General features: G+C 43.9%; 1 protein-coding gene across 1 annotated transcript; it reads left to right on the top strand.

Annotated features, from left to right (window-relative positions):
• The first annotated feature begins 12,336 nt into the window (after positions 1 to 12,336).
• Positions 12,337 to 14,568, top strand: LOC139331295 (POU domain, class 3, transcription factor 4-like). Its single transcript, XM_070962705.1, has one exon. It carries the CDS (start codon positions 12,340 to 12,342, stop codon positions 13,426 to 13,428), a length of 1,089 nt encoding a protein of 362 aa, XP_070818806.1. The 5' UTR covers positions 12,337 to 12,339; the 3' UTR covers positions 13,429 to 14,568.
• Positions 14,569 to 18,093: the final 3,525 nt, after the last annotated feature.

Raw genomic sequence — 18,093 nt, forward strand, 5'->3', positions numbered from 1 at the left:
CCACAAACAAGTTCAAATGTTTGGATCTGAAAGAACACATTTTAGTAAACTATACGCTTTTGTTCCTCAGTATTATCACATCTGTTCTACAGTTACTGCTCTTTGCTTTTGAAGGGCAGATTACTTAATGTAACATGCAAACATAATTAACCACAAAACTCGTTAGCTTGAAGAAAGAAAATTCAATTCATTTTATTGGATTAATTTGACTCCAAAATCCATTCCACAGATTTGTTCCAACGCGATGCTCCGCTATCATCTACAACCATTACGGCCCTTTGGAAAAATTAGTGAGCATTATTGGTGCTTTGTTTTAGTGACACAACATGTCTTCTTGCTTTTTAAATCACAAATGTCTGTTATCTGATTACTGTTTTCTTACAGTAAATGGACTGTAGCAGCTTCCAGTTAACATTTCCTGACAGCCTCTAGCACAATGACACTGTGCTGCCAAATTCTGCCTTGTGTGAACAAAAAGAGGAAGACGTTTCATTACAGTATGAATTTCCAGAAACGCCACCACACTGAAGATATTACCATAACAAATATCACCAATGATAATGTCCGTACGAGGCATGCTTTACGAAAAGGTAAAGAGACTAAGAGATGCTATGTACAGGTACACAGAGGGATAAAAAAAGAAAGTGCGTGTGTGTGTGTGTGACTTGGGTGTGTGGCCGGGGGCGAGGGAGGAAGATGGAGTGTGTGTGTGCATGCATTAAAATAGGGGATTTTCTTGTCAGAGTAGCAGGGTTGGGGATTAGTTTAGGATCTGACTGAGACAGAGAGAGAGGAAGGGCTAGCCACATAAAGAGATGACTGGGCAAATATGGGCACATACATCAATATCAGCACCGAGCACATTATAGCAGCGCGCAGCAGGGCGAAACACATACTGTCGACAGCCGGGGAGATTTTCTTTGTTTATGCATGACTGGAGAGAAGGAAATTAATATCAGTGAATTGAATCCGCTCCTATGGAAGATCTTTCTGCTTCCCCAAACCTCAGACCCGCACGCCAAAATAGATGCAAGTGACACACACACAAATACGCACACACCCTGCTGAAAGACAGGCACTAAAATAACCTCTGTTCCAGCTGGTGGACTGCTGAGGCTCCTGCTGGGCTGTTTTAATGGGGAAAATTAGCCAAGCAGAAAGGTGGATCCTGTTTGTTATGCTCCACTGTCCCCCTTCCACACAGTCGGGCAAGGAGGCATCCTCTGTTGTGCTCTCTCCCTCTCTGTGTCTCTGAGCTCTCTTGACATTGTGTGTCTCCACCAGCTGCTGCTGCCTTCATACATCCCTCTCCTCCTGCCTCCATACTCCAGGCATAGACACATACAGGACGTAAATCACGCACGCACACGAGCAACAGAGTAATCTCAAATATGCTGTGTCTAAGTCCAAATCAAGGAAGCTGCCAACGGATTTATTTTTTAATATTCCGCCAGTATCGCCCTCCTCGTCTCATTGACTCCAACCTGCTGCTGCAAGTGTGCTCACCAGCTACTATACATATCCCACCCACAGGGGGATGCCAAAACAAAAGTGAGAAAAAGAAAGGGGGCTTGCATGATATCAGAATGAGAGAGACGTGAGAGTGAGAGGTGAGAGAGTGAAGGATGAGAGGAGGATGTGCAGAGGGGTGAAAAGCTTCTTTGTTCTGGATGCCCTTGAGACAGCTGACATTGCCACAATAAGACCTTCTTTCAGAGGGAAAGAGAGGGAGTCAGAGCGAGAGAGAGAGAGCAGAAAGGGAGCAGGATTTAGTACTTTTGGCAAACTGAACAGTAGTAGTAGTAGAAGAGACAGTAGTAGAAGTACTAGTGTCACTTTTATGTGTGTGTGTGTGTGTGTGTGTGTGTGTGTGTGTGTGTGTGTGTGTGTGTGTGTGTGTGTGTGTGTGTGTGTGTGTGTGTGTGTGTGTTTACTGAATTGTGCTTTCATGGATCATTTCCTATCTGTTGTGACCATAACAAGCTAGCACGCATGAGCATTACGCTGTTTTTAAAGGAAAAATCCACTTCACTTTATTGTCCGAGTATTCTTCTGAAAATTTGTCGGGCATCCCGAGAGGCGTCCACTGTCACCTAATAACAAATAAACGCTGCAGCATCTGTTAGATCAGCGATCAGGAATAAGTGGAGGCAGTGCATAAATGTAATCACTCCCTTTAACATTCGGTGCTTAGTCAACTGAGGCCTGGTTAGTACTCAGACTGTGATTTAATACTTTGACAGAGTGAGGAACAAAAGAGCTCTGCAGTCAAGCCTGTGGGACTCCTCCTCTGTTTGATGGCAAAGCTGAGAGTCTTCAAATAAAATATGAGAGGGGTCGGACTCAATATTACCTACCAGAGACAACACTCTTTTAGTACATGCAGCTTGAAAACTTGACTCAAGCATTTGAACCACAATCTTTGAGCAGGTACATAGCAGTCAAACCAGTGCAGCTTTAAGCTGAACAGAGAGACAGCTGCACCCTGCACTGATTTGCTCCAAATGGCCTTAGCCTCCTAAGAACATAAATGTGGTAGATTGCAACAAATATAATCTGTATATTATTTATTTATTTACTCCTTTTTTGCATTAACAATAAGTGAATTCTTGTCTCACCGCTCCACTTATCTGTCTATACAGTACTGATGAATACTAGGAGGTCGTATCATCTGAGACCTTCAGTATAAATGTATTTGGAGTGTCAGTTTGTCTATGCAGAGTCTGAAGAGCGGAGGTGAGCTCACACAACCCTGGGGTTGTAACAGTGTCCGTCAAATATGTCTGATTAACTTGAATAGTACCACTGACTCAGGTGAGGATTAACCTCCATTTGAGTCATCTTTGCCAGTCAGAGCTCCGGCTGAATTGTGTTGAATGCAGGTGTAAAATCTAAGGAGAGAGCTGAACTTTTAGGCTTGTCTAAACGCCCCAGAGCATGATCATGTTTTTAAAATGACATACCCACCTCACAATATCTTGGGTCTTATTTCTGCAGTTTTAATCATTTCTGTCAGTGATCATCTGTCACACCTGCATCATCTCCACCAGGTGTTGGCCTGGGAGGGGATCATGTGTGTGTGTGTGTGTGTGTGTATCTGTCCACAGGGTAATCATGCACACTACTGGACCCATCACCTTTATGGGTGTATGCTCAAGCACCTCTTGTGGTTGCAGTGATTCACAATTTTTGAAAACCTTTTTTATTGACCGCTGGCTCCTCACTCCTCTTAACTGGCCGGTAGAGGCTGCAAGCGATCGACAACTGCTGGAGTTTGGCTCCAGACACACCTGGTGGAGAGCTGCACTCCTTTAGTTACATGGGATACAGAACATTTCAGGCTTCATCTATCTCTTGAAGCAATTCAGACTTAGGCGTCCATTACATAAATGTTTATTATAGCTTTACTCAGACATAACAGCACCATTACGGCAAAGCCACAAAGCTTGTGTGATGCATCAGTGATGGATTTTCAAACTTACTGTACCGCTGAAGTGAAGGACGCACACAAACACCTCTTATAGAGAGCCCTCTCAAAAAGGCTCTAATTTGATGGATTGTAAATTCTGTTGCCTATTTTATGAAGTCTGTGTGTTCAGAAGCATCGTGATTGCATACAAAATCCCTGGAAGACGCAATTAGGCATAAATTCGCCTCAGGTGCTTCAAATTGATGCATACATGCATTCACACCATCTGAAAATGTTTCACCTTGAGTGAACAATTTGTGCACATCCCATGACTTTAATGAATGTACTGATAATTAAGTGATAGGTTTATCATAGTGCTCTTTAAAGGTGCAGCAAGGCGTGGATTGTTGGGTTACTCCTACTCCAGCCTATAAGACTGCCATCATAACTTTATGGCAAAAGTGACTGGGATGCTTTTTCAGATGTGGACTAACATGTAAAATCGCCATCACATTTACGTGATGTGGTGTGTGTTTGAAAGGGACTCACATGTTGAAGTGCTGCCCAAACCGTCAGTTCTAAACATCCTTCACAGTTAACAGACCAACTTCCTGCTTCAACCTTGACCTGCCATTCTTGCGTGCTTGCAGGTTTGCAATGAATGATTTCTTAGCATAATTTTGCAGTTTCATCTTGAAAAAAGTTGTTTACATAATCTGGCTAAACTGTTAGCATGTTGATCATCTGAACTCTAGTGTTTCCTGCTTGGGCTTCATTAGCGATGTCGCCGGCTTCCCTAAGCTCAGATGATACTTGATGATGACGGCCAAAAATAAGACAGTAAACCCCAGCTGTAAGAACTGAGAATTTTCCTTTAAACATAAGTTGTGGAAGCAGCTGAGTTTTGAGTATTTTCTCTACACTTAACCCCACGAGCAGAAATACAGAGAAAGGTTAGGAAGATTACATTTATATTTTCTTTCCTGCAGAAAAAAACCCTTTCACTGTGAGATGCACCACCATAACTGAGATGCTTCTAGTTTTTACTGCAATTCTGTCCAACGACTCGCTCACTGCTTGGCTTGTCACATCCTGTACTGTATCTCACACACACACACACACACACACACACACACACACACACACACACACACACACACACACACACACACACACACACAGGCTCGGACACAAACACACTTCAGAAATCTGAGAGTGTGTTAGACCTCTCTTCCTCCTCACCCAGAGTTCCTGCCCCCAGGGGGTGGAGGGTCTCTTCGCTCGTCTCACACATCCAACCCAAACACACAGCAACCCACACACACACACCCGCATGAACACATACACACACTGGCAGCAGACCACATCAGAGGGGGTCCATTCCTCCCCAAGTCCACAGGTCTCTGGATAAACATATTATTCTGGATTAAATGTTTCCCATATTTGTTATTCTTCCCTTCGAGACTCCAGGTGGAATTGGTATGAAACCAAAAATCATATGTACATTCCTTTGAATGAAAGAGCGGGCCGAGGGGAACGCTCCGAAAGGGGAACGAGAATTCCCTTTCGGAGCGAGAACTTGTAACAACATTTGTGCAGATTCTTCAATTGCCCCAGATTCTTCGTTACACATCTAACAAAGGCTGCGCTGTGTTGTCGAGAAGTGGTCTTTTCCCCCAGCAAAACTCACCCCACCGCTGCCCAGAGCTCTCCAAAAAACCAGGAAGTGTGTGTGCTCGGTGGAGGTCCACTGCTGGCTCTGAATCAGGTCCAATTGGTTCAAGAGGCTCTGATCCTCACAGGGATGCTGCAGTGTGAGAGTGTTTTACTCTCCTGCGGTATCACTTTGAATAGAGATAGAAGGTGACAGCTGAGCAGCAGCTTTGGCCACCGTGAGGCCTAAACTGAAGGCTTCAGAGGCAGAGGGTGATGATGGTGGAGTCCTGCTCAATTATGCAATTATGTCCAAATTACTGCCAGAGCCTCTTGCCCTATCACAGCCTGGGTGATAGCCTTGAGCAAGCCAATCGATGAGGTGTTGATGTGTGGAGGGGGATCACAGACTGCCCACCTATAGCCCCAATGGCCATGGTAATATTATCTGAGCCATAATGCTGGATGAATACATGGCTGGATGGAGCCACATGCTGCAGCAGAGCAGATTTTATAATCCCTTCTATCAGCAACCAAGTACAAGATGATCACCTTCCTCTAATTGAGAACCAAGGCGAGAACTCTCATTTAAGATTTAACATTCCACGTTCAGATCAACACATGCCGTCACAAACATGTCAGAGAACCGTGCACAATCTGATGCTCTTGAATGATCTCTGCATCAAACGCTGGCTCCCTGCATACTAATGCAACCGTAGGCAACAGCAGAGGCACACAATAGGCTGAAACCCGCACCAACACGTTCGTTTCTTCCTATCGTGTTTATTTTTGTAAACTGCGCAGCCCCAACTTTACGCAGCGGTGGGACGTGTGTTGTGGACAGAGGGTTCTCACTGCAGTGTTTGATGTCTCTCTCCCTCTCCCTCTCTCTCTCTCTCTCTCTGGACCCTGGAGACATTCCTCATGCATAATCGCTGTGTGTCTTTCTGATCTGCCTCTGCTGGTGGAGGTTAATGCACACACAGAAGCACGCACGCACGCACGCACACACACACACACACACTTAAATTAGAGGCAAGCAAAACACAACAATCTATTTCCCAAATAGCGAAGAATAAAGCAAACAAAGGCAGAGAGGAGTTTTGTAATGTTTATTGATGTGATATAAGAACCAGTGCAGCTTTTCAGGCTTCTATCATCTACTCACATATATCATTTAGCACTATGCTAAACAACTCAATTGAATATGGTATTTTAAACACAGTTACACCGCGCTCAGCTTAATAAAACCATCTCCTCCTGTAATTCATCATCCTTTACTGAACATTAAGCTGGGAAATCAGGGGAAGTGATGTGATTGGAGGGAGGGACGCTCCTGTACAGCTCTGTATTCTGGTGAGGACTCTCTAACTGTAGAGCAGAGGGGGCAAAAGGGTCACAAAATGTGTGTGTGTGCGTGCGTGTGTGTGCGTGCGTGTGTGTGTGTGCATGTGTGTGTGTACATGTGTGTGTGTGACTGCAGCATCACCAGTCCTCCAGGGCTCAGCAGGCTAATTAATAATGAATCCCAGAGAGTCTGTGTTTGAAATGCAGATGTGCAACTGCCGGCTCCGCCTGCTCCTTCAGAGGGACCTGTGTATGTGTGTGCATATATGAGTGTGTGTATGTGTGTGGAGGGTTGCGGGGGTGGGAGGGTGGGGTGCACAGGGGAAAGTGTGTTGGCTGGTTGGCAGAGAGCTCGCTGATACTCTACATGAAATTCACTCAGGTTGTTCGCTGAATGTCGGCCACATTTGGTTTTTGAGAGAAAAGGGAAGATTTCTCTTTTGCGCTGAAGTTTTCCCAACAAGTCTGTCCTCTCTGCTCCTGAGTCCTTTCTCGTCCTCGCCGGTGCCATCGGAGGCCTCAACCCCAAGCTCTTGTCTGCTCTCAGCAGAGAAGAGCAGAAGAAGTAGGAGGATGTGGAAGAGGAGTGGAGAGCGGCTGAAGAGCATACATTACATTTCTATAGACTCTCTGCTCTTCTTCACTGCTCTCTGTTTATAGGATACTGTGTGTTCTTGTGTGTGTGTGTGTGTGTGTGTGTGTGTGTGTGTGTGTGTGTGTGTGTGTGTGTGTGTGTGTGTGTGTGTGTGTGTTTTGTGTTAGAGCAGTTTGAAGTTTAACAGATGGTAATGTTATGTAGATTTTTACCAACCTTGGCTCCTTCACTGACCCAGGGACAATACACTAGCCTCTTCCGCAAACAGCACCTGTAACACACACACACAAACACACACACACACACACACACACACACACACACACACACACACACACACACACACACACACACACACACACACACACACACACACACACAAGCAGTGAATAATCTCTCTGACAAACATTTGCTTTGTTTGAGGGAAGGCAACAGGGACAAACAGTTTCAATTTTGCTCAGGTGTTTCAAATTCTTGCAGATAATAAAAAATAATATTGCAACAATTGCTTTTGTGCAAGTGGGTGTTTGTTCTCCAAGACATTTCCAGGAGCTGAAAGACTCCCCGACCTCAGGCCTGTGTGTTGTTTTGACTGAATTCATTTTCTAATTAACTAGAAACCAAAAATAATTTTACGCTGGGATTTGCATCATAGCTGGAATGCTAATATCCAGACCTGAGACATTTAATTGAAGCTTCACATTGCACTTGGTGTCTCTCAGTCGTTCCAGGAAATTAAATGACTTGAATTTTGAAGGAACTTCGAAATCAAAACAACTTTATCTGATTAAAAAAAAAAAGGAGAAGTAAAATCCAGGCTGTTCAAAGTTTATCTTCACTGTCAGTATATTGTCATGAATGGCAACGCAGCTCATTCATATTTCCATATAGGCACATGTCACATTTATATGCATCCCCTCGGATGTTTGCTCGGGTTATCACTGTATTTTTAAATTCATTTTCTACATGAATCTAATCCTTCAACAATGAGTGAAACATTTCATTATCAAAGCTTGGTGTCATATTTAAAACGACATGAGGCTTTTCAAAAGCACTGCTGAGCCATCAAATGCACGGCTCTGTTATTTTTTTACCATTTACCCCCCCCCCCCCCCCCCCCCCTTCAAACAAGTTCACGTTTATTTTCATCTTTTTTTCCTGAAACAATATGAGGCTACACCTATCTGATCATCTGACTGAGGAAAAGCTTTGTTAATGCGTTATCGCATATTTCTTGCCTCTTTTCTGCGGTGATAATAAATGGGGGGAATCCATCATTAAAATAAGATTGTATATCGTTTAAAAAGCAGAATTATGTCACGAAAATACGGATTGAACGGCCCAGAAATCTCCACATTGTGTATGCTTCTGAACATTAATTTGGAACATAAATATCCAAGTCACAGGCTAAATGCCACGAATTAAGTTTTTCTCGCAAAATTTTATGGAAACTTGGAATTTCATCCAAATCCGCTCCAACCAGAGCTCCTCGGGGAGGAAAAAACATCCGAGCAGGACACTGAAAATTCATTTCTCTCCTTGTGGATGGAGGCTTTGTAAAATTCTGAGGACTATTCCTCAGAATAAGCGCGCTCATAAGCCAGCGCAGACCAAACAACCGCGCCGGGCCTCATGCATTATGAATGTACATTTACACTTGTGCGCTCTCATGGGATGATTTTTAGCTTCCTATACATTCACTCATTCATGTGTCCAATGTATTTCCTCCTCCTCACCCCTGCTGGACGCACACACACACACACACACACACACACACACACACACACACACACACACACACACACACACACACACACACACACACAGGCATAGGTGAGGTAAGCCTATACATGACTGACAGACGGTCAGGCTGCACTTTTCTATCAGAAACAGCTCAAACAGACGTTTTGGGTTCAAGCTGATGATGAAAACAAACGACTTGTCATCGGCCTGGTGTGAGATTAGTTTTTTTTTTTTTTGAAGGGCCATGTTGTTTAAACGCGGTGTCACTGTCCTTTATTAGCGACGTCACGGGTTAATGGGAATATCGATTTTACCGTCTGGGAGCTTGTGAAGTGTGTGAGGCGGGTGTCAGGGAGGAGAAAACAGCTACGGCTGACACCAAAGCTTTGGATTAAGATAAAAAAAAATTTAAAAAAATCCAACCAAAGCCTTAAAGAGCAGTGAACTTTCCACCACTGCCTAATATTGTTAATTAGAAACTAAAGGCCTGTTTTCTTCTTTTTATTCTAATTCAAAACAGGCCCTGGTGATAATAATTAGGTCAAAGTCAGATTGATATCTTTCAGTTGTAAAATTCTTAACTTGGGGGCATATCTGGCACGCAGGAGCAGAGATTTGGGCTTCATGGGGAAAGTTTTCAAAGGTCATGACACCAAGTGACAGGTCCCGCCCCGAGGCCCGGGGCTGTCTCCATCACAGACTGAGGATTTATCTGCAGAGGAGAGCATTCAGGCCAAGGAGAGAAATCCTCATGAAACAGAAAAAAATATCTACACAATGTTCTCACAAAAAACCTATAAATAAATAAAGCATCCAGTTAATCTGAGCTGCACGTTCTGACACAAAAGCTATTAACATTTTAGCATTTTTAGAAAGACACAACATAAACTATTGAATTCTAGAGAGATAGAAAATATTACACAGGCTGAGAAACACAGCAAACCTCCAAGGGGAAATTCCATATTTTTTGGTTCTTAGCCTGTTCTTAAACCTGTGAAAACATGGTGATCTGGCAACATGAATTCGCCCATCTGAGTCCAAAACAACCCAAATGAAATGAGCACAAATACTCCTGTTTCCACATGACAGTACGTTATAAACCTGCAGCCAGAAAGTCATTAAATTCAATGCATCTTTTCCCCTCTTTTTAAATCGGACTAACAATTAATCCAGCAGCATGATTACTTCTTTGACTAAATCCTTAAAATGCAAATTTCAGCGTTAAGTCACAGGCTGACAGACAGATTGGATGTGCTGTTCTAAGTGAAAAAGGTATCAATAAATATTTGATGAAATCTGAATATAGATTTATTTCATTACCTACTGGAGGTTTACAACAAATCTTTTTATTTACTCCACTGCAAAGAGCAAATAATCTGAGGCAGAAGATAATCAGCAAAAGATGCACTCAAAGCCGCCAAATAAACAGCAACAAGGAGCTAAACAAACACGACAAACAACCATAAACTGCCATTTCATAAGGACAAAATTAAAGAAATTATGACTCATTAGTTCGTGTTATTTAGCAGCAATGTGCACCTCGGCAGAGAGAGAGAGAGAGAGAGAGAGAGAGAGCCTGCAGTGCTGCATGGTGTAAGTGTAGCAGGGCTGGCTCGGGTTATCTGTGAATGGGCTCTTTATTGGAGGCGCGGAGCGGGGATTTGCCTTTTATTCGCCTCGCTATGGAAACGCGCTCGACGGCAGAAAAATGTTGATGTGAATAAAAGGAATCAGCACAAGGAGCGTTTCTAGAGAAGCATCTGTTACACTTAGAAACTTAGACTATCGAGGGCAATACAACCCCCTCTCCAAGTCCCTCTCCTGTCTGCTTTATGCTCCCACACTTTATTTTTGTAACGAGACAAAAAAAAAAAAAAAATTAAACTGTATTTTTGCAGCGATTCTGGAACCAGTTGAGCCAATTTTAAAACCTCATATTTTGCTACTATCGGCTATACATGCTCACATTTAAGCAAATCAGTTTGTAGGATATTTTTCTCTTGAAATGGATCCTCCGAAATCAATTCGCTCTGGTGCGTCATTTAATATGACACGCAAGAAAATGCAGGAATCGTATTGAAATACCACTTCCACCATTGTGCTGGAAATTAACTAAACGTTTGCATGCAATTCTGCGTGATTTCATGCCATAACGACTCAAACGAAGCGATCCAGTTCAGCAAACTAGGCCACTAGAACAACATCAAATATTCAGTCACTTTTAGTGAAATTTCAAAGAGTAAACTGCATGAAGAATTTACAAGCAGCACAGCGCTTGGAATGAGAATAAGAACACAACAAGAGGCACGCAAAAGGCCTTTACTATCTGTTGAATTATTTCCCATCCACCTACAGGCCTATGAGGCAGAGACTGTCCTGTCATCGCCCTCTCCTCATTCCGCTGTCTGTCATTCCTCCGGTTACCGAGGCCCTGTCCACCCCCCAGCGGCCCAGTCCACACACCCAGCCCGCGGTCAGCTCACCTGCTCCGGCCTCCTCCCTGTCCCTGTCTCCACAAGCAGCTCCTCGGCACAGCGCTCTTTAATGACTTTCTGGTGGCTGCAGCCTTCTTTTATTTCTCCTAAATGTATGAAAATGTATGCAAATTTAAATCAAGCTTAACCTGGGAGCTCGAGCAATATATTTAATGGAATTTCAAACCAATAAGCTGACTGGGACGCAGTCTTCTAATGGCAAATATAATTACGCAGCTAAGTTAGCTCTCAGATATGCAGATTGACCTTTCTCATCTGTGTGAGGACCTGATGAGATTCTTAAAGACTGGAATTAAGAGTGTATAGTGCGTGAGGACACATTTACTCCTTTGAGAAAATGTAAAAATGATTTTAGATGAAGGCTGCAAACATGTCCGATGAGTGTACGATTCCATGTGTGCGAGCGAATACTGTGAGTTAGGCGGTTGTATTAATGTTATATTTCTAATATGTAAATCTTATTTTAAAGCCTAAATTGCACTTCTAGGCCCGTGGCATGCGTTTTGTCTGTCCATTACGGGCATGGGTAATGATTATCCTGTGCGTAAAACACTTGCGTAAAATACTATCTTGAGAAGCTCTTTCTGTAAACACCTGAGAAAGTATTCTCTAAAAGTTAATAATTAGCAGTGAGAGCAGCTCTTGGTTTGATTGTATCCTTCTAAATTAAGTGCTGGCACGTCTAACAAATGCCATTGCGCTTTAATCTCCTCCTTCGCACGCGCTCAAGGGTGACAGGAGCAGCAATAAACTCGTGCGTAAATCAGTTGGAAACTTTAATTAATAAACAGGAACTGCGCTCCACGCGCACATCGTTCCACAGCCAGGCCCACTGGACCAGCATTCCGACTCACTTCCGGTTCGACTGCCTGTACGCTAACCCTTTCCTCTCCGCAGCTCTGCTTCCAGAGGCGGAGGTTCGGTTACCTGCGCCATCATTGGTCGACGCGCGTCGTCACTGCGTCTCAGTCGGTCTCTGAGTGGTGGTGGAGGCTGTCAGTCATCGTCGGCTGCTGCCGAGACTCCAGAGAGAGGGAGATGTCAGAGGCTGAGCTGATCCCTTGCTTCAGTAGCATTAGTGGGGTTCAGCAGCCAGCATGGCCACAGCTGCCTCCAGCCCCTACACCCTGCTCAGTTCCAGTCCCATGATCCACCCGGACAGCCAGGCCATGCAGCCTGCTAGCCCCTACAGAGGACACCAGAAACTCCTCCAGAGTGACTATCTGCAGAGTGTCCAGAGCAACGGACACCCCCTCGGGCACCAGTGGGCGAGCAGTCTGTCGGAGGGCAGCCCCTGGTCGGCCTCCATGGAGCAGCAGGACGTTAAACCGGGCCGAGAGGACCTGCAGCTTGGCATCATCCATCACCGCTCCCCGCACGTAGCGCATCACTCCCCTCATCACAACAACCATGGCAACCACCCAGGAGCCTGGGGAACTCCGGTGTCCCACAACTCCTCCATCACCAGCGGGCAGCAGATCAACATCTACTCCCAGACGGGCTTCACTGTCAACGGCATGCTGGACCACGGTGGCCTCACACCTCCACCCAACCCGCAAGGCCAAGGCATGCACCCGGGCCTCAGGGACACACTCAGCCCCGAGCACAGCGACCTCGGCGGGCACCACTGCCACGACCACTCCGACGAAGAGACGCCGACTTCGGACGAGCTGGAGCACTTTGCCAAGCAGTTCAAACAGCGGAGAATCAAGCTGGGCTTTACGCAGGCGGACGTGGGGTTGGCTCTGGGCACGCTGTACGGTAACGTCTTTTCCCAAACCACCATCTGCAGGTTCGAGGCTCTGCAGCTGAGCTTTAAAAACATGTGCAAACTAAAGCCGCTGCTGAACAAGTGGCTGGAGGAGGCAGACTCGTCCACAGGCAGCTCTAGCAGTATAGACAAGATAGCAGCTCAGGGGAGGAAGAGGAAGAAGAGGACGTCCATCGAGGTCAGCGTGAAGGGGGTTCTGGAGACGCACTTTCTCAAGTGTCCCAAACCCTCCGCGCAGGAGATCACCTCGCTGGCGGACTCGCTGCAGTTGGAGAAGGAGGTGGTGCGCGTGTGGTTCTGCAACCGGAGGCAGAAGGAGAAGCGCATGACGCCGCCGGGAGAGCCGCCGCCGCACGAGGGACCCTATTCTCACAGCGGGAGCGCGGGAGACGCCTCCTCGTGCCATGATCTCTGACCGGAGCACCGGGAGGAATCCCCCGGCACAGACTCTCGAGCGCAGGGGCGCGCGGTGGCACCTCCCGGTCCTCGCGCCTGTCCCGGTACAGACTCCTCCAGATGCCTCCAGCACTGAAACACGACAATAACAATAACAGAGATACCTGTTCAGCCTTCGTCATTTTCTAACTGTCATGAGGGCATTATTCTATAGCGGCATATCAAACGTCACATTTCAGATTCCCTTTGGAGCCCGCCAAATTATTTTCTACATCACGGATATAAATACAAAATGTGCCTAATAACCTGCCAGCGCCTTTGGTTTGTGTCACCACTGCTCATCAGCTCGATAATAACGATAAGATGGGACTGATGTTTTGATTTGTTTGGGCTTCTCTCACACACTTTGCTTCTGTTGTATGATCAGTGGAGTGAAAAAATAACAATAATATCACTTTTCTTAATTGATTTGTTGCAGCACCAGAGGCCATTTCACAGTCCACCTCATGCTTCCCTCGGGCTTATACAGTGCTTTAGTTCTCATCATATTTACAGCCATTATTTTGTAACATACTCGTAGCAGATCTGTAATTATTTTTGCATATGCAAATATAGGCCCTCATTTCCAGTTGTAGAGGTATTGCTACCAACATTATAGCACTTGGAGGGTTTTTATTAAATTCCTCCCTCATGGCCTGTAGCTTATGAAGCCACACACAGTTACAGCTATTTATAAATTCATTTATTTGATTTCAATCATCTTCGACCATATAAACTGTGTGGACTCTGAAACAGAGCCGAGAATAGAAAGAGGGGTTGATGACGCTATACACCTGCCTATAATTTTATTGTACGTTCAGTATCAAAATTTTATAATCTTAAATACTCCTGTTATTGGTTTATTTCTTAAGTATTTTTTCGAATATTGTACAGTTTTATATATTACCCTTTTGAAGTCATTAATTTAAGCAAATGCTCTTAGTTATTCATGCACTTAATTAGCTATGTAAAAACAAACAAACAGTATTTTCAGTAAGATTGAACTGTTTCGGCGGTTTTATTCCAAATTTCGATGACAGCTCAAGTAATTATTTATTTTCAGTATAAAGCTTGTATTATGTTTTGAAATAAACTATGTATGTTGTAATAAACCATTTCTTGCTACAACTGTTCACTGTCCAAAACAAAATTTAACTTCTAACAAATTAATATGGAATATTTAGAACCAGAAATTATTATTATTATTATTATTATTATTATTATTATTATTATTATTATTATTATTATTATTATTATTATTATTATCATCAACATTGTGAAAGCAATAATTAAAATGTATGATTAATTTTCTTCATTCAGTATTTTTATCTTTTAAATGTTGTGGAATTTGAAGATGGGTTCAATTTAAAATTATGACTGATTATAATTATACTAAAGGGAATATTATGCTCCATTCCTGTATTTATACACACTTCAGCAGCACTGCTTAAGCAGCATAACCTTCACTCAGCTTCAATGTCATGTCAAAAGGCAACTTTTTCATGTCACTAACAGCTGTAAAATATCCAGTGGTTCAGCAGGACCTTGGCTGCAGGTCTGCAGGTTCCACGGATCACAGCAAACTGAGACGCTTTCTCCAACAGTTCCACTGAAATGTTATTGTCCGGGCCCTCTGCCCTCCTCAATCAGACATGCGTGATTTATCGCCTGGGCCGCTGGGCCTGACAGCAAAACACAATGACACACACACACACACACACACACACACACACACACACACACACACACACACACACACAACCAGAAGCAGATGAATCTCATTTCAAAGACTACAGCTGCGTATAATTGGCCATGCAAGGGCAAAATAGAGCTATATTCCTAAAAAAAATCATAAAGCCTAAAAATAATTTAGGGATGGTTTGGAAATAAGTAGGCCTATAGATGCAGCGCTTCTTAAATGATTCAAAAATAGAGCTGGAGAGGGAGAGTGAAGGAGGGGAGAGAAGAGAGGAGGAGAGGCGGAAGGGTGCTAGGCCTTGCCTTGAAATGGAGAGCCTGACTGGAATACTAATGTGTCTGAATTTATGCATCTCCTCAGTCTGCAGCCCGGAGAGGGGGGTGGGGGAGACAGAGAGAGAGAGGGAGAGGGAGAGAGAAAAAGGGTGTGAGGGTGGAGGTGAAAGGGGGCGGTTATGTAGAAGAAGAGAAAAGCAAAACCATGGCTGATTGATTCCATCCATCTATTTTAGTTTGAAATAATCCCTGATTTCTGGGGGGGGGGGGGGGTGCCCCTGGATGGAAGAAGAGCCAGCAGCCGAGCAAACAAGCAAAGCAAGCCAAGGTCCAGAGCAGCACTGCAGTATCCTTGAGCCTCTTCCACCTCATACTGCTTCACTGTGGAGTCAGGATGCTTAAAAACCCTCTTCTGGAGCCCTCCAAATACGTCTTTAAAGAGTAACTGATGCCTCCACATAAATAACTTACCAGTGACAAAAATGATTGACTTGAGAAAGCGTGTAAAGGACAGTGAGGAAAAATATAGCAGGTGCAAGATGAAAGCATATTTCAGAGGTTTTCAATGATGATCTGCAGGTAATTATTTTTCCAAAATGCTTGAGGTCGGATGATGGCTTTGCACTAGCAGATAATTGAGCTCTGCATCAGATCCTGAGTAAGAGCGGACTGATCATCAGACAGGACAGCAACAATAGAGGAGCAGCAGTGACTTGTGTAGTAGCAGTTCGTAGGATGAGTGGTTTGTTTACTGGCAGGGGATAATGGCACCGGCTGACTCACACCTTTTTCATAATTGCATCTCATCTCAAACCTTCTGTTCTCTTTGAATTTGCTCTGTATCCTGTTTCAAAGACTTTGGTTGAAAGTTAAGAAGTCAAAAGTGGACAGAAATAAGTGGTTACCAAATTCTTCTAAATAAATTGTTTTCCAAAGCTTTCATTCATAGTGTTATTTTTCCCCAAGCTTTTCAAAAGAATCTCCGAAGGTCAATAAAGTGAATAAAACACATTTGGATTAAAGAGCGGCAACTTTAAAGCAGGGCCGCGCACATTTTCAGAGAAAGCAGAAAAAAAGTTTGGGAGCTGCTGATGCAGTGTTTGCAGTAAAACTGGCATGGTGGGAGGTCAAAGAGAGGACGTTCGACATCACATATCTCTTTAATTAGAAAGGGGGAGAGCAGAGGGTTGCAGCCGAGATGCCGAACGGAGAACACAGACAGGAACAGACCAGCAACCCACATGAGAGGATTCATGGGAATAATCAATATCGGCTGCGAGTCGGCCACATGGCTGTGTGGCTGTTGGACTTCACTGATTCTGTCCTTTACTTTAAGTTTAAAAGAATATTGACTCTATTTTCTAACCAAGTCTCACTTCCACCATAAGATAATTACAAGGTCATAAATGTATTTTCACACCTCTTCTGTCATGCCACTGTTGTTATAACTTATCTGTCTTAAAGCGATGGCTCCCAACAGCAAGGATTAGAGGAAATTAGCTGTGTTGCAGAAACAGGTTTTGTTTGTTTTACTTTTGTTTGGTTGGACCCCTTACATTAAATTTGCAACCCCTTGTGGGGGCGCTGACCCCCAGGTTGAGAAGCACTGTCTTAAAACTTAATCTTTATTGCACTTGTACGTATGTGTCTTTAAATGTAAAAACATAACAGCAAAAAAAAATTTAGAAATGACTGAAATTACTATTATATTTAATATGTGAACAAATGAAAGTGAGGACAACATTTTCTTTTCTTAGAAAACAGATAAAAGTTCAGTAATATAGCTCACACTAATGAAAAATAATGTTATGTTTTACTGGTGCATTTCATCACTTGGGTGTGCTACATTCAGTAACTTATCATTTCTAAAAATATATTCTGTGAAATTCTCCCAAATTCAACCAAACTCCCTTTGAAAATAGGTCATTTTTAAAAACCCAAAGTTTCAATACATCCAGAAGTTGATATATTAGAGTAGCAGGAGCATGTGGATAAACACCAATGACAGAAGTGGACCAGCACACAGAATACCAGCTCTCCAAACCTGTCCTGGAGTCAGCGCACTGACAGTGTCAGTAGTTAAGAAGCTGTTTTTTTGCTGTACCCTCCCCCGGCCTGAGACACTGACTGAGGCTTTAATTTGCATTGGAATGATAGATTTTTTTTTTTGGTGCACAATTTTCATGCTCTGAATTGTACTAACACATTTTTGGCAATGCTTTTCACACTTGTTGCAGGGAGCACTGACTCACTGATTCATCACGTTCTGTGTGTTTGTGCTCATATTTGCCCACTTGAAACTACTTCTATACCGCAGGGCACTGACGCGACTTCAAAGTGAATTTGACCAAAGTTGATAACCGGATCACTGGAGGGCAGAGGATCTCTGCTGGTAGTGATAGTGTGTGAGAGTGCAGAATCAATCGCAGAGTAATTGTGAGTGAGAGCAGAGAGGAAGAGGAGGGTGGGAGGTGTCGAGGAAGAAGAAGGCAGAAGAATCTACAATACGATTAATCTCATAACGTAAAATCAATTTCACATCCTCAGTTCTGGCATCCCCCGACAGGGCGGGGTGGCTTCAGCTACGGTTTCTATTGGGTGGAGGGTGTGTGATTGAACAGCACATCCGGCCAAAGAGATCCCAGAAGAATCACCATGAAGAGAAAAATGA

Source organism: Chaetodon trifascialis, chromosome 5, assembly GCF_039877785.1.
Source record: "Chaetodon trifascialis isolate fChaTrf1 chromosome 5, fChaTrf1.hap1, whole genome shotgun sequence".
In the NCBI taxonomy this organism is placed as follows: domain Eukaryota; kingdom Metazoa; phylum Chordata; class Actinopteri; order Chaetodontiformes; family Chaetodontidae; genus Chaetodon; species Chaetodon trifascialis.